Source organism: Molossus molossus, unplaced genomic scaffold (assembly GCF_014108415.1).
Source record: "Molossus molossus isolate mMolMol1 unplaced genomic scaffold, mMolMol1.p scaffold_m16_p_10, whole genome shotgun sequence".
In the NCBI taxonomy this organism is placed as follows: domain Eukaryota; kingdom Metazoa; phylum Chordata; class Mammalia; order Chiroptera; family Molossidae; genus Molossus; species Molossus molossus.
This window is the reverse complement of record NW_023425345.1, coordinates 90808860-90835782: the sequence shown is the minus strand read 5'-3', so window position 1 is coordinate 90835782 and position 26923 is coordinate 90808860. Positions and strand designations below refer to the sequence as shown.

Genomic DNA, 26923 nt, shown 5'->3' with positions numbered 1-26923 from the left:
TGTTTTTATTGAGCCAGAAGCTACCTCTTTATAAATTCCACACTTTGCCCTGATTCTGTTCTTCAGACCACGTAGAATAAGTTTGTAATGCGTCATAAGCAGATAGCACAGAATTCCCACATACCACTCCACACTCGGTAATCATTTTAGGCTCCGCACCATCTTGCACATCCTCCATCAGATCTGAGTGCATGGTTTTCCCGTTTTACAGAAATGAGCACAGATCTCTCTTCATTCCACAAATGAGGAAAACATACTCTAGCAAACACTTACCCTTAGCCTATACATGGCACTGGTGTAAGTGCTTTACATGTATGAAGTCCTTAATCCTCACAAAAGCCCGATGGGGTTGGTACTGTTATTACCCCCATAGTACATGAGGAGAGGTTAATAACTTGCTGAAGGCCAAACAATGGGTGAATAGGGGAGCTGGGATTCAAAACCACAGTCTGCTTCAGAGTCTGTATTGATAAGCCTTAATTTATGCCACAGGGCTGCAAGAGGGGTCTTCCTGAAATACTGCCTTGGGGTGTACCTCCCAGCCTTGCCGACTGGCCAGTGGCTCACTATTCCCACTAGATAAAGGCCATGTGTCTCAGCTTAGCACTGAGTGCCTTCCACGTCCCAGTGCACACGTCCTCCAGGTTAGCCAGCATGACAGTGAAGACCCCTGGAGTGTGCCCAGATACTGTTGTTTCACCAAATAAACATGTTTTCTACCCTTCCTCCCAAGTACAGCTGCGAGCAGCCACACCTCTTCCAAAAAGCCTCGTGTGTTCTCCGGGCAGACTGCATTCACAGTAATCTCTTCCTTCTTGGCTGACACTCACTTCCAATGCTCTTTGTTTGGTATTTAGTCTGGGTTGTGTTTCATTAATGTACTTTTTCCATTGATCTATTCGGTCTCCCCAACTCATCCTCAGTGCCGGCTGGTCATTGTCGATGATTACATACGTTTTAATCCCCAGAGACTTATTTGATGAGAAGTTGAGACTTACTGAGATTGGCCATTGCCCTATTTGCTCAGATGGATCATCACTGTCCATCCAGTAGACAAGCAGATCCTGCATATACGACACATTAGCCAATCAAAGGAGTTTGATCTGAGGCCATGGCCCCTGCTCTATGTAGTCCTCTCTCCCTCAGGTCACGTCCCTATTCTGGAAGGTTGAGATGAACGATTCTAAATAGTCTATATCATTTCAGATCTGTGGAGGGCTTAGCTGTGCTAGGTGACATTAAGTTGAAGCACTGTATCCCGTTCCTATGGGGTGACCCCGTTTCAATGTGTCCACTGTACCAGGCGTGGGTCTGGCACCAGCTGTGTCTCAGCGTCGGATAAATGTCACCCAATTCCCTAAGAGAGAGCTGGAGGAAGGAGACCCTGCAGAACCTAGATTCAAACTATAGCCTGTTTTTGCTAAACTTTATTCATTTCAGTGTCACCTTCATGATTTGGGGCTTATCTACATTGCATTCACACTGGGTTTTAACTCAAAGTTTAGCCTCATTCTAAATAACAACAACCACAGGGTTAGTGAGCGAGGCATAGTTTCTCAAATGGATGATACAATAAATGCATCACTATTAGATCATGGTTATCTGTGTACTACACACAATCATGTCACATGCGGTCACTGTGTGCTTACCACCTGTTGGGACACACTGCTCTGCTGTTTCTGTCTCCCCTCAACACCTCTTTCCAGAAGTGAAATCTCTTCTGAGCAGGTCCGGGTGTCCAGGCTGGGTGCCTATATTCACGTAGGCTCCACCGAGGCACCTGCGAAGACACTCTGAGGGCAAAAACCTCCCTGGGCAAAACTATGAACACTTTCTTCCCTTTAGCAAGAACAGTTCAGCTTCTATCTCTTCCCATGCCCAGGGCTTCTCGTTAAGATTTTATCTGGGGAAAGGGTTATATGGATTTTTTAAAAACGTGTGGAAACCATGGGACCAGTTCATCCAGGATGAACACTGCTAGAAAGAGCATCGGTTGGGGTATTCACTCAGTCAGCCGTGCATTCAGTCAGCACTTCTTTGAGTTTCTCTTGGCCCATCCCACTGTGAGGGCAGGAGAGCTGCCTTCAAGTGCACCTTGTTTATCGTAATGAAGCAAAATAAACATCGGGGTGGCTCGAGGTGCAACCCTGCCAAGCACTATTCCAATTCTCTTCCACTGGATCCAGGTTAAGAATAAGCCTGTGGCTCAAGCTGAGAAGACACCTTGTAAGATCAAGAACCTCAGAATGACCCAACTGTTGCATAAGGTAGGAAGCGATGCTTAGTGTTTTTTTTTTTTTTCCTCTAGGAGAGGATGAGGGCAAGCGGGGGGCCAGGCTAGTTTTTCACAGGCATTTTTGGTCAACTCAGCAGACTCAATGAGCACATTCTATCCACACCACCTTGCCCCATCTCCACGCGATGTTCACTGGCACTGTTTTTTGATCGTCAGACTACCTCTTTCCTAATCAATCGATCAATCAATCAATCACTTAATCAATGCAGGGTGGGGAGGAGTCTGGGGGAAGTAGGTCAGGTCAATAATGTGGAGTAAATGGGAGCTATGTTGCACCAAGGAAAATTTGCGGGAAAACATCCCCGTGTTCGGTTTGTAAGTATTGGAGCGGTGGTAACGGCGAACAGGTGGAATATTCTGCGCAGATTTGCCTCATTCACCTCACCAGGGTGAGGTCGGTCCCACTGTTGTCCCCATGGTAGTGATGAGGTCACTGAAGCCTACATCAGGAGTGCAAACTGTTTCAGGTCTGCAGCTGCTAAGCAGAGCAGGGTTCAACCCACAGGCCGTCTGCTTGACCACTGTGCTTCTCTCTCCAGGAACTTTAACAATAAACTGAGGCCTGGGTTTGGTGCAAGCTCACCCTGGCAGTGGGGAGGACGCTGGGAGAAATGACTCCCCGAGACATTTCCTTGCCTGAGGCTACTGTAATGTTTCCCCTTTCTTCTTTTATAGAGTACAAGCACCAGCATCACTTCGTTCCCTTTTGTGGACACCAAGGGGAAGAAAATCATGGTTAACTTCCCACACGTCAGCCACAGATTCCTGCTAAGGCCCCCTCTGCTGTTTAACGTGAGTGCTGAACAGTGGACGAGACCCCGAGCAGCCGTGAGAGACGTGGTTTCCCTCCAGAACCAGAAAGTGTAGACAGGCCCAGGATGGTGGGAGAGGCACCTGGCAGCTGATGGTCCGGTTCGGTCCGGTTCTCCCTCTTCACAATGAGTGCACATTTCAGCAAATAAGTCACCGGCTTTCTTTCATCTACAAGATGGGCTCTCTGTAGGGTTGTCGTGAGGAGCCACCGAGGAAAGGAAACATGAAGTATCTGGTGTATAAAGGACAGAAGCATGCAAGATATTTTGTTGTTGGTTTTGCCTCCACTGTTCCCTACTGTTTTTGAGTTATGACCAAATGAGATCATGTAAGAAAGTGCCAAATTACAGAGGTGTTACACACCCCTAAGTTCAAGTGGGTATGCCCTTGGACAAGTCACTGTATCTAGTTAGGAAGTGGTTTTTTCCAAGAGCAGCAGTAAAATACGGTCCCTTAAAATACATCTTCCTGTAGGAAGAGGTGGCTGCAGCTGCCAGATGCAGACTGTAGTGTACATGGTCTCACAGAGAGGAGCCAGGCAGACACTTTGAGGGAACAACCTAGAAAGCCTACTGTCTCATAATTACCACTTCTCCCCGGAGAGGAAGGAGTAGAGTCTGGCTGCATGTGGGTGTTCTTGGCCCAGTAAATGGCTTAGCACACCCAGGTAAGGCGTTCAGGACACCCAGGTAAATGTTCAGGACACCCAGGTAAATGTTCAGGACACCCAGGTAAATGTTCAGGACACCCAGGTAAATGTTCAGGGCACCCAGGAGAAGCCTAAGGACTGAGTCCTTTATCACAAGTTCTTTCCCCGGACAGGAGAATCAAACTCACAATCAGAGGCTGATCTCTGAGCTCAAGGCTCCAGACATGCCGTACCTGTCGAGCACTGGCTCCCAAGATCCCAAGTCCAAGGACAAACCACAAAAGAAGCACAAGGTGCCTCTGACAGCGGCAGGTATGCCTTCGGGGGACCAGGGTGTGGTGGGGCAGCTGCAGGTGGTGGGGGAGGAAGAGCTGAGCTGAGCTGCAGAAGGCTAAGCTGCCAGGTGTTGGGTAGTCAATTAAGGCAGCAAGCCAAAATGAAAGTAACAGTCGGGCCCTTCGTCACTTCCTGTCCTGTGTGAGCAGGACGCCAAGCAGAAGAAAACACTGACTCCCCACTGTTCCATCCCCGCCCCCTATGGGCTGGCACCAGGCCAGGGTCAAATGTATCAGCACAGTCAGACGGACCAGCTCATTGCCTGGGGAGCCTGGCCAGGCTCCTGTCCTTCTATAGAGGAGAGGGGAGGGGGCAGGGCTGGGAAGGGGAAGTACTGAGTACTGAGTAGCAGGGGGTGGGGGAAATGTCTTGAAGTCCCCCCCTCCTTCGGACAAAGAGACCTTGGCAGAGGTGCCTGTGGCGGCCGCTAAGCGGAGGTACTGGTTCTGTGTGTAAGAGCATATCTGGCCAAGGTAACTTGAGTCCTTGACGGAAACTTCTGGGACTGCAGTGCCTTGTGTGCACCCAGGCTGGTGTGGGGGAGGACAGGCTCCCCGGGGACACCTGCCAGGTAGAGCCTTTGTCATTGCCTACGGTCCGGCCTGAGAGATCACACACGCGGTTTTGGAGAGGAACTGACCTCTCACAAGGTTCAGAGATTCATCGCCTATTAGGGTTCAAAGGAGGAAAACCCAAATCCCCTGAGCATCTACCATGTCCCAACCCCAGCTGACGCCCAGAGCCGTTCTCCCGCATCTTTGAAAGTGGTTGTCCTTCTTCCTAAGCATCTCGGGAACTGCTCACTAGAAGAAATGTTAGTTCTGAGCTAGTTCTGCCTTTAAAGAGTTGCTGCCTGCCTCCCTGTTCTCTTAGGCTTTGGTTCTTCCGGGCGGAGAACATGCGTTGTTCGGCCTGCACATGACTGCCCTTTGTATACATGGAGACACCACAGGTCTTGTCCCCCAGGAGTCCTTTTTGTTCCCACCCCGGCAATTCCTTCTCCAACTCTTTGGCAGTTTATTAAACAACATGGTGCCCTTCCTTCTCCCGGTCCTAGTTTCCCTCCTCTGAGCTCTCTCTCAGTCTCCTGCATCTCTCTTAACGTTTGATCCCACCCCTCCTGCCCTCGGACCAAGCACCAGACCCCTGATGCGACCGGGCCAGGGTAGAGTAGACAAGAGCTGACACGTGGTCCTTCTTTGTAGTCTGAGGGACTCCCCGGCTCAGCTGGGGATACCTCCCGGGCCTTGAAAGTCACATTTATGGTACCTGCTTGGCTCCCGAAGACATCATAGCTTTCAGACCCTCTCGGGATAAACTATTTGTGTATCAATATGACATTCACTTGGGCAGCTGCTGCCTTAACTACATACTCTTGTTGACACCAAATTTACTGCTGAATTTTTCACCCGTGCCGCTGCAGGGCACACTCTTTGGGGGACTGAATGCTCCCCTTCACCTCCTTTGTGGTTTTCCCGAGGTGTTGAAATTAGTACAACGCCTTGACATTTGTCCATGTTATAGTTCCACCCTGTGAGACTCAAGATGCATAGTCCTTAGTCAGCCACCAGGTTGAGGAAAGGGCTGTCACCACCTCCACCCCGGGCAACCCCATGGTGTCGCGACATGACTGACAACTACAGTGTTTCTCACACAGAGGCCCTGAGGTGTTTTAGGAACCAACTGTCTTCTTATGAGCACAGCGAAATCCTGGGCTACACAGAGCTGTGGTTCCTGGGGCTCAAAGCCAAGAAGCTCCACGTGGCTCCTGAGGACTTCTGCAAGACGAGCTTTGATGATGAGCATGGCTCCTATATGAAGGTGAAGGGAGAAACACTGGGGGTTGGGGCTTGGGCACAAGAAGGTCTGGGGAAAAAAAAAGTCTGGGGTGTTTCATAGCATTTGGGACTGATCTATCTGGGCCTAGGCATCTTGAAGTGTTCTAGTAGGTGCCAAACTGAAGAAATGCCGTATTTATAAATGAGAAAAACATGCGATTAATACAGAAATTCCTCGGCTAACAGAATATAATTTTCTCCAAGGGCATTTGGGGTGACAGTTTTCTGGGGGAACTCCCACAGGCTCTCCTGCACAGCCCTGGACTCATTGGGGAAAGACAGACTACGGAGTAAGATGCAATCTCCCCGGTATTCCCTTTTTTTTTTTTAATTTATTTTTTTATCCTCACCTGAGGACATTTTTCCATTTTATGTTCAGATAGAGTGGGAGGGAGAGAGAGGAAGAGAGAGAGAGAGAAACATCGACGTGAAAGGGACACATCGAGTGGCTGCCACCCGCGTGACCAACCAGGGCCGGGGACAAACTGCAACTGAGGTATATGCCCTTAGCGGGAACCGAACCCGGGTCTCTCCGGACCGCAGGCCAATGTTCTAACCGCTGAACCAAACTGGCCAGAGCAACATTCCCTTTTTTGTCTCCTCCGCACAAGCCCGTACATGGACCTTTCTTCTATTTTATAATAAATGTCATTCCCCCCCCAGACAAAACTAGAAGAAGCTTTTGCCACTATAGTCCCTGGTATATATAGTACCTGCTGCTTAACTTCCTTCAGTTTTCCAAAGATGGATCCTAGAGACTATTTCTCCGGTTCTGCACCTCTGGGGTTTCTGAGGACAGGGCCTCCTCCCAGCCTGAGGTCTGGGTGGTGGAAGGGTCCCTCTTCCTTCAGGAAGCGCTGTTCAGGTCCAGGGTGTGCAGAGGAGTGGGGCCGAGGCGGGCGGGCTGCGGGAGTGCCCTCCTCCGGACGCTGCCTTATCACCAGCTGGGTTTAGGAGACGGGATTGGTCTTTGATGTCTTCACAGGAGAGGCAGTTGTCTTTTGGAATTTAGGGTTGTGCTTCTCAATCTTTACTGTGCACACAGATCACCTGGGGATCTTATTAAAAATTTGAATTCTTGTCCTGGCTGGTTTGGTTCAGCGGTTAGAACGTCAGCCCAAAAACCCTCGGAGGGTGGCGTGTTCAATTCCCGGTCAAGGGCACGTACCTGGGTTGCAGATTTGATCCCTGGCCCAGGTCGAGGTCATGCAGGAGGCAACCAATCAATGTGTCTCTCTCACACTGATGTTTCTCTCTCTCTCTCTCCCCTCCACTTTATCTAAAAAAAAAAAAAAATCAATGGAAAAATATCCTTGGGTGAGGTTTAACAATAAATACATACATACCTACAAACATACATACACACATATATGCATACATACATTTGAATTCTTATTCACCATGTCTGGGTGGGGCCTGAGATTTTTGCTTCTGGTCCTTGGACCACACTTTGAGAAGCAAGGATTTGGAGTTTTTGCTCACATCCTCTATCTAGAGCCCTAGTTCTCAACATTTTTAGGTCAAGGAACCCTTTGGGAATCTGATCAAAGCTATAAATTCTTATTTCAGAAAAGGCACCGTGCACAGACACAACATTTCAGCGGGGTTGGGGGGATTGTTAATGGGTTCTTGGGTGAGAATCTTTAATATACCTTACTTACCACCACTGCAGCCAGATATCCTCAAATACCCCCCCACCCCCCGGGCCTAGAGTCTCTGGGAATTCCCCAGGGATGTCAGCCCCACGTTCAAGTTAGTTCGCTGGAATTCAGTTCCTCAGCCTCACGTCTGATTTTGGTTGGGGAGCGAGATGTGTGCTTTCTGTGTGCTTGGAATCCCCCTGTTGCATTCCAGCGCGCGCACAGACACACATTGCACATAGCAAATTCCCAAACAAGCAACGCAACTGCATTCTCACATTTATTCTGTCAGCAAATGTTACTTGAATACCTATTTATTGAGAATCTGTCATATGGGTAGGTATCTGCTGGACTCTGGAAATATTAAGGAAACTATAAAAAGTGAGTATGACCTGGTCTTTGGCCTCAATCAATGTCCAAGTTGACGTGTGAGTTAATAATTATGACACCTCCAAACTGGTGGCATGTAGAAGACATGTGCAGGTGCCAGCGAAGCACACGTACCTTTGCATTAACACATGCAGAACCTATGCCTTGCCCTCTCCTCATACATTCTCCTGATAGACCTTTACAAGTAGAGCAATCTGCTTCCACGTATCACTCAAGTTGTACATGTTCATGGTCTTGATTCCTCCTATAGAAACAGATTCCCCAGCTTACAATCACAAATATGTCCTGAGGACTTGTATACACAGACACTTCCCCTTCACTTCTCCCAGATACTCGGAGCTGGAAGGCCTTAGCATCTCATCTGGAACCTACAGTTACAGGTGAAGGCATTCCAGCTCAGAGTGGGTAAGTGGCTTGTCTGAAGCCACCCAGAAAGGTTTTTTTGAATTGGTGATTTTCTGTTGCTTTGATTAAACAGTTGCTCCCTAGTTTCCAGCACATGGAGGGACATGGATGATTCTGGCTCTTGGAAAACATTGTTCTTCTTAGTTGAAAAAGGTCTGAATTCTGTATTGCTAACTCCAAGATAGAATTGAATCTGGATAAGTCAAGAGGAGAACCAGATCTGGCCAGGAAGACAGCAGACACAAAGCCTTCCCTGATTGACGGAGTCACATCAGGGGTCAGAAATAGAACTCCCCCAAACTAAAGCTGCTGCTCTTCCCAAAGAGTAACCAATGTTCTTTGCATTGCCAGACATGGGTAGAGTCTGTTGGACTTTTCCTGGTACCACATGGTGGCCTGGGATCTGGGCGACAACCTAACCATTGCCATAGCGATGAGATGTGGGTGGGAGTTGCACTAGTACCCAGTGCAGTTCAGAAAGTTCCCCTCAGGAGTCAGCCCTGGGAGTCATGACCTGGGAATGGGTATCCAGGGGCCCCAGTGTCAGGGAACCTCAGAGACTATGGCTCTGCTCCTTACCCATTGCCTGGCTTCTACAGGTCCTGCATGACCACATTGCCTACCGCTATGAGGTTCTGGAGATGATTGGGAAAGGGTCCTTTGGACAGGTGGCCAAGTGCTTGGATCACAAAAACAATGAGTTGGTGGCCTTGAAAATCATCAGGAACAAGAAGAGGTGTGGTGGATAGTAGCATAGGCTATCAAGGGGGGACTGCATGACACTGGCCTCTCCATAATGCCAACCCTACCCAGCTCTGCCTCTTCCTCTAATCTTTTTGTCTTTCTCCATCTACCTGATTCCACAGTGTGGTGAAGGGGAGGCAAGAATATGGGTGATTCGTCTTTCTGACTTGCTGGGGTCAAGGGGAGGGGCCAAGAAATTGGGCTGCTGCTGCAGCATATGACACATGTCTTTTGTCCCCATTCCTCCCCCTCTCTTCCCCCTCTCCCCCCAATCACTTCAGATTTCACCACCAGGCCATGGTGGAGCTGAAGATCCTGGATGTTCTCAGAAGGAAGGACAAGGACAATACCTACAATGTGGTGCACATGAAGGACTTCTTCTACTTCCGCAATCATCTCTGCATCACCTTCGAACTCCTGGGGTCAGCTGCTTCTTCTGTTTAACTCATTTTCTTTTGAAAAGTGGCTTCAGGTGACAGAAGAGAAACTCGGAGGTCAGACACTAGATTTTTCTGGATGTAAACATTTAATGACTAGAATGGACACAATGGCCACTCAGTTATTGAGAAAGCCCAGGAGCAAGGAGAACAGGCCAAAAGCTGCCCATCTCGCCCCGTCCCTTCATGCCCGTCACCTGCTAGCATACACAGGATGTGCCACAGGTGCTGGGTGCTGGAGTGGGTGGCAACCGAAACAAGACCTCCGCCCTTAAAGTGAAAAGGAAGTATCTTCTTTGCTGCCATTTCCCCACTAACTGGCTTTACTACCCTGTGGTGCAGAGGCTGAAACCCGAGGGAAACCTGGGGGAGCTGGCAGCTGGCTGCTCAGAGTGGGGAAAGAGCTTTGATTTTGTGCAAATAGGGACAGGACCAGATTTTTTGGTAAGAGAGCAGAACCCGACTGAAATAGATTGGCGTCACCTGGTTGATTTCTGGAGCTGGCAGGGTGTGCTAATTGGAAGGACATGCTAATTTGATTAATTTTTTTCTCAGAGAATGCCACTTGATGAAATTTTTAAAAAACCAGAAACCAGCTTGGCCGGTTTGGCTCAGCGGTTAGAGCGTCGGCCTGCGGTCCCAAGAGACCCAGGTTCGGTTCCCGCTAAGGGCATGTACCTTGGTTGCAGTTTGTCCCTGGCCCTGGTTGGTTGTGCAGGTGGCGACCACTCGGTGTGTCCCTTTCACGTCAATATTTCTCTCTCTCCCTTCCACTCTATCTGAACAAAGAAATGGAAAAATGTCCTCCGATGAAGATAAAAAAAAAAAAAAAAGGTACAAAACAAAAACAAAAACCAGAAACCCAGAATGCATTTAGCAAAGGAGAATGATTAGAGGTGAACTCTCAGAAGACCCGTATTATTGGCTTTACTGAGCTGGTAGCTTGGTGTTCCCATAACATCATTGCTGGTGGTGAAATCCTATGAACTGGCTAAATTTGAATGAGGAGTGAAGTTGACACTCCCCTCACTATCTCTGATGATTACATAAATGTCCACTTTCCAGAGGTGAATTGTCTTTCCGTGACAACATGGACAATGCAGGCTGCCTGTTTTGGCCATTAATCAAGCGCACAGTTAGCATGTCACTGTATTAAAAGTGCTCTGAGAAGTCAGGAGGAGCAGGCGTGTGGTGGGGAAAGCCAAAGCCCAGAGAGGCTGGAGAGTTGCTCAGGGTCACACAGCTGGTCAGAATGAGGCCAGAGCCAATCTTACATCTCCACTGTGCCCGTCAAGAATGAATGGCTTCCTAAATACAGGCGGGGTTAGATGAAGTTCAGATAGAAGATTAGGAGAAACCAGAAGGAGGCCAATGCAGAGTCACTCTGGGCTGTGTCCTCTCCCTCCTCTCCCCATCTTACAGCTTGTACAGAGGTCATAGCCTCGGAGCCCACAAATAAGTTTTTCTTATTAAAATGCTTTGCATTGGTTCCCAACATTTGTAAATCAGCAGATTTCATGCAATATGGCCTGTTTTTGTATACTATTGCAGGCTTCTGCTTGTCTAGAAAATTGAGGAAACCTGGCAAGAGGGAGGCCTCATTCCTGCAAAGGGACAGATGGGACCAAGCGGTCAGGCTTGGTATAGAAAAGAGAAGGTGCCTCTGTTTTACCCCAGCCTCCATCTGTCTACGTTCTTGTTCCCTGATCTGTCAGGACCCTGACATCCTCAGATAGCCTTTCCAGCCTGGGCGGAAGGGGCTGCCGGGGGGGATGACTGGTGGGCTTCCTGGATTCCTCCCAAGTGTCCGAAGAACTATGAATATTTTAGAATTTTTGTCAGTGTGGTCCAACCTCTCTCTCTCTCTTTTTTTTTTAATATTTTTTTCTTTTATTGATTTTAGAGAGAGAGGAAGTGAGAAGGAGATAGAGATAGAAACATCCACAAGGGAGAGCATCCATTGGCCGCCTCCTGCATGCCCCACACTGGGGATCAGGCCCACAGCCTGGGCATGTGTCCTGACCGGGAATTGAACCAGTGACCTTTTGGTGCATGGGTCAATGCTCAACCACTGAGCCACACTGGCTGGGCAGTTTGGTCCAACCTCTTAACACCCACAATATAACAAAGTGATTGATTGACCTTGTCACAGAAGGAATGAGGGCACATCTCATAGGCCAGCACAGTTGAGCATCATCCTGGAGCCGCCATGAATCGATGGGAAAGTTGAGTTTATAGGACACAAAGCCCTGACTCTTGGTCCAATGCTTGCCTACTACCAGAGGGAAACCAGGTAGTATGGGATTGTTTGCAGGTTCAAACCCAGCATTGTACTTTTTACACCGAAACGCTCCCCTTTCTCTCTCTCTCCCAGAATCAACTTGTATGAGTTAATGAAGAAGAACAGCTTTCAAGGCTTCAGTCTGTCAGTAGTTCGGTGCTTCACCCTCTCTGTTTTGAAGTGTTTGCAAATGCTTTATGTAGAGAAAATCATTCACTGCGATCTGAAGCCTGTGAGTACAACCTCTGTCCTGCCAGGGGAGCTGTTTCCTACCCTCAGAAACTGCCCCATTCCATCCCCCAGTGGTAACTAGACAGCATCGTGGCCAGGGCTCCCGGGTGGAGGCAGGCACAGGGCATGTAAATCAACTGAGATGCAGTGAAGACTAAGGGATGGTTTGGGGACAATGAAGAGAGACATGGTGTCATTGAGGCAGACAGGAATAGGAAGGTGTGAGGGTGTGTAGAGGTGTGTCATGTAGGGGGCTGGATCTCCGCTCTATTAAATCCTCGCTTTGTCCACTCGACTCTGAATTGGTCCTAGGGTACAACAGATTTCTGAGTCCTTCTTCTACTCCAAATGGATGTGCCCTTCCCTCATGCCCTCCTGGTGTTCTGTACTTAGCTCTGGTACTGCACTGATTGCTTTCTGTAGGAATGGTTTGTCTTTTGAATCACCCACTGAACTGCAAGTTTTCTCAAGGTCAGGAACCATGCCTTCTCACCATCTTATTTCCAGGACCTACGGTGGTTCCGACAATAGAAATGGTAGGCAATAGGTAGGGAAATGTTTGTCAGGTGAACTAATCATTGCAAATGTGAGGAATCCAGAGGGGGACCTAGAGAAAACGTGTAAAAGTGTGAAGATATGGGGTCAGGAGCTGGTTCCAAAATCAACCCGACTCTCACAGATAGATATATATTTTAAATATGTTTTTAAAAATGATTTTTGAGAGAGAGAGAAACATCGATGTGAGAGAGAAACATCGATTGGCTGCCTCCTGTACACCTTCTACTGGGGATCAAGCCTGAAACCTGGGCATGTGCCCTGACTGGGAATCAAACTCTGGGACCTCAGTCCATGGGGCGACGCTCAATCCACTGAGCCACACTGGCCTGGCTCTTACGGATATTTAAATATCCCTTAACTTTTTCTCATTCCTTTCTCCTCACACCCCAACGTGTTTGTTTATTTTAAATGTGACCCAGTGGGTAAGTTTGGGATATTTTGACAATGAAAGATTGTCTAAGTAGAGATGTTCCCTCAGGAGGGACTGGAGGAGCCTCACAGTGGTGGCACATTGATTTATTCTCCTTATCCAAGTTCGTAATCCCTAGCTTTACAGTTCCAAAGGGACACAGCAACCATGGTTTTTGAGCTGAGGGGACTGACTCTCACCAAGGAAATTCACAAGACACCTGGTAGCCAAAATATCAGGTAATAGATTTCCTTGAGAAACACATAGAGTAATTTAAAATGTATGTGCCCAGTAGAGAAGTATGCGTATAACCAGGAGAGTGATGAATGTGGATTCAAGAATGTGGGTTATTCTTACGAACTTAATGGTTAGCATCAGTGAACTGTGATGCATCCATGCCCCCACTAGAGTGATTTCTGCCAATAAGCTGGGAAGGCCAGCTCCCTCGAGCTAAGGAGCCTTTCCATTGGGCTAGAGACACACTAGAAATTCCCACTCTTCTAAGACTTGCTGAGCATACTCTTTCAGTTAATACAAATATTCTTTAGAAAAGGTAGTGGGGACTAAGTTTGTACTGTCTTAGTTTATGGAGCCAGAGATTTTAGACCAGGTCTGCTATTGCATATCTAGAATGGTAAGGGACTCAGTAAACCATCAGTTCATCTGATACTTATAATAGCCAATTTATCTGATAATTCAGGTCCTTGAAAACATGATTTGTACTTTAATCTTCCCGCCCTAGGTGGTACACTCTCATGTTCGTGGAGGCGAGCCCAGGAGCTCGGCCTCTATCCATGACATCCTGGTTTCACACATGTCCCCCAAATTCAGCATAAGAATCACAAATTCCAGTCAAATCATTCTCTCTCTCTCTCTCTCTCTCTCTCTCTCTCTCTCTCTCTCTCGTCTCTGTCATAGCTGTATGTTGATTGGGCATTTAATGGACACATCAAATTCTGTCAGTGATATTTCTAAGGCTTATGTAAGCAAGGCATAGAACCAGGTGCCAAGGAGATAAAAATAAACCCATAATCTGTATAGAAAATGGGACAAAATATATGCAAAAGAAATACTGCATAGCAGCAAATACTGGATCAAACGAGAGGTACCTACCACAAGTCAAATGGGAGGTCAAAGGAAGGTAAAAACAATAGGATTTGGAGAAGGTGTGGGAGGAGCCCACCGTGAGGTAGTCGAATTCCAGACTGGGTCCTGGAGGATGGCAGACATTTAGATCAGCAGAGGGCCTAGGGCAACTATTAAAGTATGACATATGTCCTTCTTCTTCTCTTTAGGAAAATATAGTGTTATATCAGAAGGGCCAAGTCTCTGTGAAAGTTATTGACTTTGGATCAAGCTGTTACGAGGATGAGAAAGGTAAGCCCCATTCCAGTCTCTTTGTCTGAATTTTCCTATTGAGATTTCTTTTTTTAAAAATATTTTTTAATTTATTTTAGAGGGAGAGGAAGGGGGAGGAAGATAGATAGAGAGAGAGCGTGGAAAATATCAATGTCAGAGAGAAACATCAATCAGTTACTTCCAGTTGACATGCCTGACCAGGAATCAAACTGGTGACCTTTTGGTGCATGGGACAACACTCAACCAACTGAGCCACACCAACCAGGCTCTTTCCCTTACCAATATGCCAAATCTAATTTTCTTGGGGAGTACCCAAGAATCTGCACATAGCCATTCTGCATTTTGGGGTTCATTGCCCTATGCTCCCTAGACTTTATACTTTCTTCAAGCGAGAATTCAGCAAACAGCCCTGAGAACAATGGCACAAACTGTTGAACTTGATTGAATAGTCTCTACTTTGGTTTTTATCAAGTTTGCTGTTGACAACACGTACCATTCCACAAACGTTTACTGAGTATCTTCTATGTGTCAGTCACTGTCCTGGATACCAGGAACAAAAAAGCAAAACAAAACAAAACATTTCCTGTCCTCAGATTGCTTGCAGTCCAATGGAAGACACAGAAAGATGAAAAGATAAAATGATAGGTGCAATGATCAGAGATATATAGACTGTATTAAGAGCACACAAAAGAGGGGTTTTGAGCCTTCATGGTAGTGGGGTGTTAGAAGAAGCCTCCTGAGGTTGAAAAAGTGATTATTAGATGGGTGTTTTCAAGTATTCTGCAGCATCACTTTGAAGACCTATGTCCTTTACATTTTATGGATCCCGAAAGAAATTCCAGCTAGAAAGCAACATGCCTTTCACAAAGAACCGTTACTCTTCTCAAATAGAAAAGCTGTGTATAACCTCTCAGTTACCATTTATTATGGCTGGCAGGATACTCAAAACTAAATTTGTAATTATTGTGTCCTTGGTCTCTGGGAGTCATTTTCCCCTTTATCTTTCGTTTAACTGTGAGACAGTATAGCGTTAGAAATACTAGACTTGAACTGCCTGGGTTCAAACCCCTCTCTGCCACTTATAGCTGAATGACCTCGACAATTTATTTAATCTCTGTATGCTTCAGTTTTACAATGGGGGCAACGATAGTGCCTGCTCCATAGGGTTGCTGTAAGGATTGAAAGGGCTTATCTGTCTAAAACACTTGGAATAGCAGCTGCCATGTATGAAGCATTATGTAGGTATCTGTTAAATGTTTAAAACTACCCTGTATATATGTACTTTAACTGCAAAGTGCTTCAAATTCATTTTGGAAGCAGGCAGGATATAAAAGTCATTTTTATTAACTCTTTATTTTGTTTTTCATCACAAAATTATTACATCCTTAGTATAATCAAGCCAAACAACAGAGAAGGGATTACAGAATCCCAGCCCTGCCCCATCCAGAGAGTCGCCAATAATAGCACATGGAAACAACCAAAATGTCCCATTTCTCCAACCTCGGTCCCCTTACCTATAAAATCTAGGCCCCTGAAATATCATCTTCCATCCAACCTCATCCGCTGAGATTCCACCAAGCTCTCCTTTCCACACTTGACACCACACAACACCTGCACATAATGCCCTGCACACGCGCTTCCAAATTGAGGCTTCTGTGTGCTGCTTTTCCAATTCTCATATGCCTCCTCCCTTGCCCAGTCACAGTGCTCTCTGAAGGTGTCTACCCCAAATTAATCTGACAGTTTGGAAACTGAGCTTTATATTCGTCTTATGCTTCCTTTTTTTTGAAGCTTAGCAGACTAAAATTTGTTTTAGTCTGGAAGTAGAGTTCATCAATAAGGTGAGGATAATAACACCTGTGTAATAATCGGGTTGCTGTAAGGATGTGATGAGATTAGATACATATGATGTGACTTCCGAGTGCTGCCTGGTTGTACTTCCGGCCCCCTGCAAAGCCCGGTTGTACTTCCGGCTCCCTGCAAAGCCCGGTTGTACTTCCGGCCCCCTGCAAAGCCCGGTTGTACTTCCGGCCCCCTGCAAAGCCCGGTTGTACATCCAGTTTCCTGCAAAGCCCATAGAGCGAGAAGATGCAGGGAACCATAATTATCATTCACCCTCACCTGAGAAGGTTTGCTGGAGAAGGATGCTCTGGGGAGAAGGTTTTCCCACTTGAGGTTTCCCTTTCTTTGCTCGCAGTGTACACATACATCCAAAGCCGGTTCTACCGATCCCCAGAGGTGATCCTGGGCCATCCCTACAACATGGCCATCGACATGTGGAGCCTGGGCTGCATCATGGCCGAGCTGCACACGGGCTACCCTCTGTTCCCCGGGGAGAACGAAGTGGAGCAGCTGGCCTGCATCATGGAGGTGAGGGAGGGCCCGGGACAGGGCCTCCTCTGCACAGCGGGGCCGCAGGCTCGCTGCTGGGCGCCGCCTGCCCTCTTACCTGTTTAGGAGTCCATATTCTCTAGAGGTGTTAGGAAATTATGTATCCCCTTTTACACTTTTAAGTTGCCATCTAATATTTTTACCATAAATTCAAAAGATGTCATTTTCATCATATTGTGAAGTGACATTTAAAAATAAAACTGTTACACCAGTCTTTCAAATATATTCAAAAGAGTCTAAAACCAGGGTGACATGACACCCATCAAAATCGATGTGTTGTTCAGTCATTAGTCATTCATTAATTTTAGCTTTCTGGGAAGAATATTTCCTGATAAAAAAAGGCACATCATATGATCATTTATTATACCTATTATTGTTTTAATTAAAGGCCTCTTGTTATGGAGCTAAATTAGGTAAACAAGGAGAAAAATAACCCTAAGAAATAGAAAATTTCACACTTTAGAAATTTCTCAGTGAACAAAGGTATTTTGACTATGAACACAAATGGATCATTATCTATCCATCTATCATCTATCTATCTATCTATCTATCTATCTATCTATCTATCTATCTCTTTCTACCTAACTATACCAAATCTCTATTTTGTAGATTGTCTCAAGGTAACAGATGGTCAGAGACACTCCCACACCCTTGAGAATCATTAAATATAGTTTTATTTAGTGGTTGAAACTAATAGTAAGGTGTTAAGATAAGTTAGACAATGATAGCTGTAAATGACAGCTATGTTGACATGAACACTGGCATGAGAATCAGTAAAGCTGGAGTTTAGTCCTGGATCTTTCTCTTTGGCAACTTACTTTTCTGCTCTGGACTTCTATGAATTGGAGGGATGAGCAGATATGGCTTCTAAGGTTGATGATGGATGATTTAATAAAGTGCCCCTGAACTCTTCCTGCTTCCAATACCAAGGAGAATGAGGAGTATGGGGTCTGGGTTGCGGTTCCTCCTACCCCAGATTCAGCTTCCATTAACCTCAGCATCAATGGGGCTGAGGAGCAGGAGGGCGGGGTCTGCGTGGAGATGCTAGGAACCCAGCTGCAACTGTAGGTGACCCTGGGTTTAGTGACACCAGTAACTTCTCTATCTCTGTGCAACCTATAGGTTGCAGTGGGGACAGGTAAACAAGTCAGTGCTATAGTTTTGTTTTGTGTTGTTTTTCAAGTAGGTATTTTGTCATATTGTGGTCTGACACCCATCTGGTTATTTCCATCTTCTCTCTCTTTCCTCCCTTCCCGGTGCTCTGAGCCAGGCTATGATAGTCCTTAGCTTGAGGGTTGTCAGCATGCATACTGGTTTATTCAGTCTGACAATGAGAGCTGGCTACCATCAGAGTGCCTACCTCTGGTTGGTGCTGATGCCAGTTTAGAGGTACATGACTGGTGTTGTGGTCAGCATGCTGCAAAAGCCTGGGTTAGGAGTTGAAAGACCCAGGCTCTGGGCCTGCTCTGCCACTGACTGATGTCACAGCTTCTCTGGGTCCCTGTGGAAGGCAGCCTTTGACCAAGGTCCCCCTCAGTCCTTGTGGTCTTTGAATATGAGATTTCACAAGAGTGAAGCAACTACCTTTTACTTGTTGAAGGTGCTGGGCCTGCCACCAACCCACTTCATGCAGACGGCCTCCAGGAGACAGACATTCTTTGGTAAGTCCCCAGGTCTAACTCTTTATCCCATTGTGGCTGACGAAGTGTCACAGACCTTGAAGACATCTCCCATACCCCAAACCCCATGTAGTGCTCTTTCCTGGCCCCATCCCAAAGGACAAACTGTGATTAGGGGTTTCTTTCAGAAAAATAAAATGATGCCGGGAAGTGGTAAGAGATGGCATGATGGAGAGGGGATGGGGGAGTCACATTGGGCATGAGGTCTCGGCAGTGAAAATACGCAGGAACATGGAAATGATAAAGTTTCTGCTTGGAAGATCTATAAGCAGATCTTGAAACCTTAAGTATTATAACTATTCCCTCTCCCATATGTTCTCCTTGCCTCCCCCAGCAGGTGCCCCCTCAGACTATGTACTGTGCAGGGACATCAAAGATTAGAAGCTCCTTTTCAAGAATAGTGGAAAGTTTCATTGTTACATTCTGTCATTAATGGAGCATTATTCTTTCCTGCTGAAATCCCCTAATTCCTCCAGAACCTTACTATCCCAGATTCTCTGCAACTTTGGAATAAGATGGGTAAGCATGGGCTGTCAGAACAGGCGGGCTGTCAGAACAGGTGTGCTGTGGGTGTGTTGTGGCTTGCCCATTGTGTATAGGACATCTGCCTAACTACTGGAGTTAAGTCCCATGCTGACCCTCATCACATTTCCCAGACTCTGGGTTTTATGATACTCTGCCTTTCAATTCTGGTAGTGCTGTGCAAGATGGACAGGTGGATCAACAAAGTCCTGTAGAGGCAGGACTTCCAGGGCACTGTGCACCAAAAGGATGAAATCAGCCCCACATCTAAAATCCCCTTGAAGAACCACAAGAAGCTAAGGGATTCCCATGTAGAAAAAAAGCTGTAGTGGCCCAGAGGTCAGCCAAGTGGAGCCAAGCCAGACACGAGAGGTAGGATCTCCACACACAGGGACTCTATGACACATGAGACAACATTTCTAACCAGCCATTGTCATTGAGTTAGTTGACAGGCTCATAATGGCTGTGGAATCCTAGTCATTCCTAACCCTCCCACCTCTTACTTTTCTCCCAAGAGTAGCCTCAAAATGAAAGGCAAATAGCATAATTTCTCTCCACAACTTGCCCCATCAATAGGAGAGTCAAAAACACCCTCATGGGGGATCCTCCTGGTCAAAGAGTTTCAGTCATCTTGGTGGTCAGTTGGTATGTACTGGTTCAGCCTTGTGAGGGTTAAAATGTAGACTATTTCTGTACCATTTGGTAAAATGCCACAGCCTCAAGCCCCTGCCACAGCCATAGGCTGCCTGGCCCCTTTCCTAAGACTCCCTGGACTCCCCATGATTTAGAAGCTAGATGTTGAAGGCCTGGCGACTAGAGGGCCTCCATGATCTACTTCAGTGCCAAGGCCATCATCCATTCTGATCGGTCAGTTCTCTGCCATTCCAGTGGTTAAATCTTTTAAATATCACCTTGGTGTCATGGCTGGAACTTTGAAAACCTTGCCTCTGAGTGGAGTCAGTGTCCTTGGTAGCCTTAGCATGGTGCCCACACACGAACTAACCCTTCTTCCGGAGCAGTCTGATGGCAGGCAGGGGATCTGGCTGACTGGCTGCTATAACATACATGGAGCCATGCAACTGGTCTTTTGACTCCCAACTGGGCATTTGGACTCCAAAGGATTTATGGAGAGAAAAGTAGAGATAATGGTGTTTCCTCCTGCTAGACGAAGACACTGTGGGAAGAGCCACATCTTAACTATAACACTAAGCTCAGGAGATAGTATGCGGATGGAGGTTGAAAAGAAGGGAATATAGGGCATTTTTGTGAGGGGGTACCAAAGACATGCATGCACATGCCCATGTTGCAGTGTGTTTGATTTTTTACCATCAGCACTAGGTTTTAGAATGGTGACGTGGTTTTGTTAGCAACATCCACATATCCTCACTTCCTGCAAAAGAAAAAATATTACTGGGAGCTGCATCCTCGTCAGTGTTTCCCAAACTTTGTCTGATTATAGGAATCACTTGGGTACTTGGCAGGATATTCATTCCCATATCCTCTTGTATAACCTATGATAAGGAGTTTGAGGTGGGACTCAGGAATCTATGTTCTTAACAACAGCTCTTTGTGATTCTTCTGAAGTGAGTTTGGGAAACACTGTGTCCCTGTGCCCACTTCCTTTCTCGGCTTCCTTCCTCAGGCTTGGGTTGCCAACTGTTCCTCAACTCCCAGCCCCTCCTGGTAAATCCCACACATCGGTAGTGAAGCGATGTTGTCTCAGAGGTAGTAGTAAGATACTTAGGTGCTCTAGGCAGCAAGAATGAGATGGAAGAATAGTTGGGGAACATTAGAGGGGTGAGAAAAACTTGTACAAGTAAATCAATTACATCATGATGACTTCGGGAGCTATGTAATTTATAAGCTTGTGAGCCTGATTCTTCTTTGGTCATTTGTAAAAAGAGTAACATATAGGATAAGGAGTGGGCAGGGCCAATGGTGCCACAGACAAAAAGGGAAATGGGGATGCGTATGAATTCACAGGACCTATACCCTGTGCCATGCCTCTAACCCTCACCTGCATAAATACATAGATATAGATACCCATGTGTATATACACACATACACTTATATACATTCATGGTCTCTTCCAGGGATTCAGTAAGAGCATGTGTTCTTTTGGAGGCCCTGCCAATTGCATTGATTACAAAAGTAATAGAAGCACTTCATTGTACACCTTCCAGTTCTGCTACATGAACCCCACTGAGTTTTTGTGAAAATTCAGTTTAATACGTCAGTTGTATGTGTGTGTATATACATATCCATCCATTTATATGCAGATTTACAAGGTGTGAACATAAGTGGTCAACTTTTCTGAACATGTACACCAGAGTCCAGATTTCCAAGTGGGTGGTCTCACCTTCACAGCATTCATTGCACAAAGCGCCCTTGGGCGCCTCTGGAGCTGTCTTCAGAGCTTCTCCTCAAGCATGACAGATCGGACACCTGGTGAGGGCTGCTGTTGGTGAAAATAACCAAAGAAACTCATTTCAAGCTGTGCCTTAAGGAACAATCAAGTTTGAATTCCAATTATGGGCAACATTTCTTGATGTGCCTACAAAGAAGTAATGAGAATAATTTACTAGTGTGGCTTGTAAATGGGCTCTGGAAGCAAATCATTGTCCTACCGTGACTTTCTTGTTAGTCCCCGTGATGTCCTGAATTCTCACTTTGTTGGGTTGGTGGGAAAGGAACAAGGGCATCGGTAATCTGAGAATGGAAAATATCCTTCTTTTTTTTTTCAATCCTCATCTGAGGATACTTTTTCCATTGATTTTTTAGATAGAGTGGAAGGGAGGGAGGGAGAGAGAGAAACATCGATGTGAAAGAGACACACCAATTGGTTGTGTCCCTCATGATCCCAACTGGGGCTGGGGATCGAACCTGCAATCCTTCGGTCTGTGGGCTGATTCTCTAACTGCTGAGCCAAACCAGCCAGGGTGACAATATCCTTTTTGTTCAGAGCTGAATGTTTTATTCATTTCAGATTTATTATTATATTATTATTATTAATCATTATCATTATCATTTTACCTTAATGTTAAACCATTTAAACCATTTGATTGATTCGAGGAGGAGGAGGTGGGAAGGAGGCTCAGAACACACTGGATAGTAGGGAAAATTGTTTGTAAAAGGTAATTGCAATCATTGGATAATCTACACGTGGGTATTTCAAATTGACTGAGACTGTGGGTGTGTTTGTATGGAGGAGGCGGTATAGCACCGTGAGTGAGCGAGCAGCAAAGACCACCCCGGGACGCAGCGTGGATGAGTGAACAGCTGTGACTGTGACCAATGAATATTTACACCTGGAACTAAACACCGACTGTTGTATCTCTAAAGATTCCAAAGGTTTTCCTAAAAGTATAACCAACAATAGGGGGAGAAAAAGATACCCGGATTCCAAGGATCTCACGATGGTGCTGAAAACCTACGACTCCAGCTTCCTGGACTTTGTCAGAAGGTGTTTGGTGTGAGTTTGTCGGGGTGCCTTTGTCTCTGATTCTCCTTTTAAATACTATACTTTCCCACATGCTTGCTTGTGAAAGTCTGGGGCTGGGAGAAGGTTATAAAAACACTGATAAATGCTGGCCATAGACCTCAAGAGTCTACAAACACCTCCGCAGATTGCTCTCCCCACCTCCTGTGTGATTGTCAGGGCAGATGATTTGCTCTGTTTTGAGATACGGAGGCTGAGGCTCAAAGGAATTAAGTGATTTGCCCTGGATTACAGTGTGTGTAGAGCTTGCCTTCTTCTTGGCCTCCAGCTGCCTGGCAATGAGGTTGGAGGCAAGTCCTAAATGTCTTCTGCTTCATGAACTGAAGCCAGCCTCTTCCACATGCCGGTTGTAACTGCACACATGCCCGTGAACGGGCTCAGGGCCTCTCCCCATCCCCCTGGGCTTTAGAGCCTAAATCCTTCAGGGCAGGAAAAGGGCAAGCTATAAACCATTTATTATGTACAGCCTTTTGAATCTACACGTGTATTTTGAATCGTAGAAATTAGGCCCTTACTTAAGTCAAGTCATAGTAAGAAAAGAACAGCACACGAAGCACACACCCAGTGCAGTGCCCCTCGTTAGGTGTTTGGAAAATGTGAGCTACTGTCATTTTAAAGAGGTTTTTCCAGTCTGTCTGCACCGAGTGGCAAAGAGATGTGCTGTGTGATATTTGGTAAGTCAGTGCCTCTCTCTGGGCCTCAGCTATCTTTTACATAAAATGGGGTATTCCTAAGGTCCCTTCCATGACACAAGTCCTATTGTTCAGTATTTGTAGAAGACCATATCTTCATGTTCTATCATTATTGCGGGTGGGGGGTGGGGTGGGGGATTAGTTTTAGCAGAAAACCCCTCTGGCGTTTGTGCATTCTGGAATTTAGACTAGCTCAGAGGGTAAACATCAGGTACTGCTGAAAGTTTACCCATCCAGGGGTCATGCTACTCCTCTTGGAAATAGAAATGGAAAAGGATCCTGTACCCCATTATCCCCACCCCACCCCAGCCTCTTGCATGAATATGCATTAATAAATGACAGAAACCCATTGCTGAGACAGGGGTGACTGGTCCAGAAACCCCAACCATCCAGAACACAGCTTAGGATCAGGAAAGACATTCTTTTCTTTTTCACTGCAAAGGGCTGGTTGCTCACGACCTGCAAGAAGCCATCAAGTTACGGGGGCCTATTACCTTATCATCCGTATTCTGCTAATTAACAAACCTTAGAATGAGAGGCGAGAAGTTTTGAGTCAAATTTAACAAGGGCGAATGTAAAGTCCTGGCCTAGGTTTTATAGATGAAAGTCTAGGCGTCTAGAAGGAGAGATTCTGGCAGATGTAGCGTAACAGCAGTTCATTTGACAAAGAACTGGGAACTTCCGCTCTTTATGACCTTGATAAGGCTAGAATAGAATGCCACCTACTACTGCACTTAGAAGCTATTCCTAACATGATGTCACCAGTTAGACAACAGCTGAAATTTTCTATCTGGGAAGACGGCAACTATATCATATGATCTACAGTAGTTAGTAGTAGTGTAAATATTTTCAGATACTAAAAAGATTATAACATGAAAGATGGATTAGATGTCTCAATCCGTATAATGCTGATGGGTAGCATGATGTATAATGCTACTAAGACCTGGGTCAAAGTTACTAGGGTTAAAGTTTCTAGGAAGTGAATTTTGGCTTAATAAAAATGAAAAGAAATTTTAAAGAATTGGCATTTTTAAAAATTGTGGATCTGAGAGTTAGTGCCTTATCACTAAAGTTACTCATGGACAACAGGATGATTCCATGTTAGGGGTCCTGTCAAATATATTTTGTTACTGCAGTAGAAGTTTGGCTGGTTTATATCCAAGTCCTCTTATAACTTTAATATTCTAGCATTCCATAATATTCTTTGTGATATATTTGTAGGTCCAAATTCTGTAGTCTGGGAATTGAAATTAAGCATCTGTTTTTGATGTTCTTAGTTTTCACATCCAAAATCCTATTGGTTAAGATTTTCTACAATATTTCTAAGGAAATTTCTAGAATGCTAGGAGACTTGGGCTCTGTTACATTCTTTGCCTTGTCGTGCAAATTTGCTAAAAAAGATGATTTCCAATAGTTATTTCCAGGTACTTTAAAATTGTGTCATAATCTCCGTTCTATAATATCTTTGAGTTATAGCTTAAATGGGTAATTTAAAAATGAACCACTCATGTTATACCTTATTTAGGTTTTTATTGGAGTCTTAGAAAATGGTTTGTTATTAAAACATAAAACAATAATCCGTGCTGGGCTTTGTTGGTGTATAGATGGGAACCTTCTCTTCGCATGACCCCTGACCAGGCTCTCAAGCATGCTTGGATTCATGAGTCAAGGAATCTCAAACCACGGCCCAGGCCCCAGGCCCTGAGGAAACTCAATCTCCCTTTCCCCTCTGAGGCAAGAAAGGACAAGGTTCAAGGGCATCACCACTTGGGTAAAAAAGGTACAGCCCCTCAAACAGTCAGTCCTCTGCCCCAGGCCCAGGGGTTAGGCATCTGTGGATGATTGCATGTCAGTTTCTCTGAACTGACCTTGGATAATTATTCTGGCTCCATCCCTACTGGCCTTCCATTTCTTTCTTTTGGGGTTTTCCTTTCAAGAAACTTGGTTCTAGCTCTTTTTGGCTCCTTATGGTTAGGATTTTCCATTTTTCATCTTCAATTCCCTCTCTCCTCCTTTCCTTTCGTGTGTCCTTTTCTGCAGTCCCATAATTACCTTTTGAATTTTTATCAGATTATGGCATTAGTCAAATATGTTTTATATGCAAATAGCCTACTGGTTATGTACATGGTCATTGGAGTCAGGTTGCCTGGAATTAAATTCAGGCCCTATTATTACCCGGTATGGGCCCTTGGGTAGTTTACTTACCTCTCTGTATCTCAGTTTCTCTATTTATGAGAATGAGAATAATCACTGTTTTCTATGGTTGAGGGGAAAGGATCAAATGAATTAGTAAATATAAAGTACTTAGAATAATGCCTGGCACATAGAATGTGCTTTATAAATGAATTGCTTTTATATCATTACATCCAGGGTTTCCCTGCTAATGGACAGTTAGCATATAATTCACATCTGAACACTTGTTCCTTTGTCTTCTCTCTCCAACAGATGCCATCACCAAAGAAGAGACTACAGACAAAATACAAGATAGCACTGCTAAGCAGGTTCAGAATTCGGGTGATCAGCAGGGCTCTCTCCAGCACACAGCTGAAGTGGTCCAGCTGCCTCATCTGGCAGAAGCTTCCAGTAAACCAGAGGTGGCTGTCAGGCCAGAGGCATCCAAGACCTCCACAGAGCAACAAAGCAAAGACTCCTCCCCCAAGAACGCAAGCATTTTACCACCTATTGTATGACCTCTGCTGAGGGCGTGTCCTGTTCCTTTTCACCAGTGATTTGTATCAGAGACCACACTTATATTGTACAATACTTCAGATACTTGTTGTTTTTAATGCATAAAGGTTTGTTTAAAAAACTAAAAAAACAACTCTATTCACAAGGCCAGTTGGCATGATTCCTGATATGAGAGATGGGAGAGGATGTCATTGTATCTATATTCCCTCCTTATGCTCTCAACCAGATAAAACAATGGGTGTGTGTGCCATATAGGTGTGTGTGTGTGTGTGTGTGTGTGTGTAAATAGTTATACCATCACTAATAGAAGTATAAATTGTTGTTTTTTTGCCCAAGACAGGATTCCTGTTTGAAAATGACAGAAACTGAATTCAAACTAGTTTAAACAACAAGGATATGTATTGGTTTATGTAATTGGGGAATCAGAAAGGATAAGTGTAGTTTGAGGCACAGCAGGATCTAGGAATTCCAACAAGGTCATAGGGCTCAGACTCCCTCTCCATCTTAGCCTTGCTTCTTTAAATAAACATGTAAGTTAACTTCATTCTGAAGACAAGCTGTGCCCAGAAGTTAAGATGACGACCACTACCAAAATACGCAGTCTTCCTTGCTGGCAGGAAAGTCGTAGAAATGATTGGTCGTAAACCAGTCACTATGTCTGAGATATTGGGATCCTCTGATTGGCCAGACTGCGCCACAAGCCCACACTGAGATGCTGGTGTTGGTGGTAGCACCATGTCAGGTGCTTCATCTAGCAGGATGTGTTTGTCCATCCACCACTCCCACAGTCTAAGTTCACTTACTCTTTTGTCTTTATCTAGTCCTTATCTAATGAATACATAATCTCCATATAGTTGTAATTATACTACAGATAAAATCAAGATCATAACAGCATAAACAACATGAAAAATATTCCTGGGCTTCATAGTTTTCATTTTAATCATTGTGTGATATTCTATGAAGAGAGATACCAGATAAACGAAGCTATGGGTTTAGATGAAATCACCCAGGGAAGGCAATACAGAATAAGAATAGCAGAGGGTGAGAGAAAATCCTGGAAGAAATA

General features: G+C 45.5%; 1 protein-coding gene across 1 annotated transcript; it reads left to right on the top strand.

The window, feature by feature from the left end:
- The first annotated feature begins 2246 nt into the window (after positions 1–2246).
- On the top strand, positions 2247–25980 carry DYRK4 (dual specificity tyrosine phosphorylation regulated kinase 4). The gene is made up of 13 exons (XM_036252562.1): positions 2247–2267; positions 2972–3088; positions 3932–4070; positions 5752–5915; positions 8967–9103; positions 9393–9533; positions 11923–12061; positions 14323–14404; positions 16584–16756; positions 18378–18438; positions 22321–22450; positions 24774–24949; positions 25615–25980. Exons 1-13 carry the CDS (start codon positions 2247–2249, stop codon positions 25857–25859), a joined length of 1725 nt encoding a protein of 574 aa, XP_036108455.1. The 3' UTR covers positions 25860–25980.
- The last annotated feature ends 943 nt before the right edge of the window (positions 25981–26923 follow it).

Excerpts from the sequence above, each read along its gene's own strand:
- DYRK4 (XM_036252562.1), top strand. The coding sequence starts at position 2,247 with ATGACCCAACTGTTGCATAAG. Across the intron at positions 5,916-8,966 it reads AGCATGGCTCCTATATGAAG|GTCCTGCATGACCACATTGC; the intron begins GTGAAGGGAGAA and ends TGGCTTCTACAG. Across the intron at positions 16,757-18,377 it reads AGCTGGCCTGCATCATGGAG|GTGCTGGGCCTGCCACCAAC; the intron begins GTGAGGGAGGGC and ends TACTTGTTGAAG.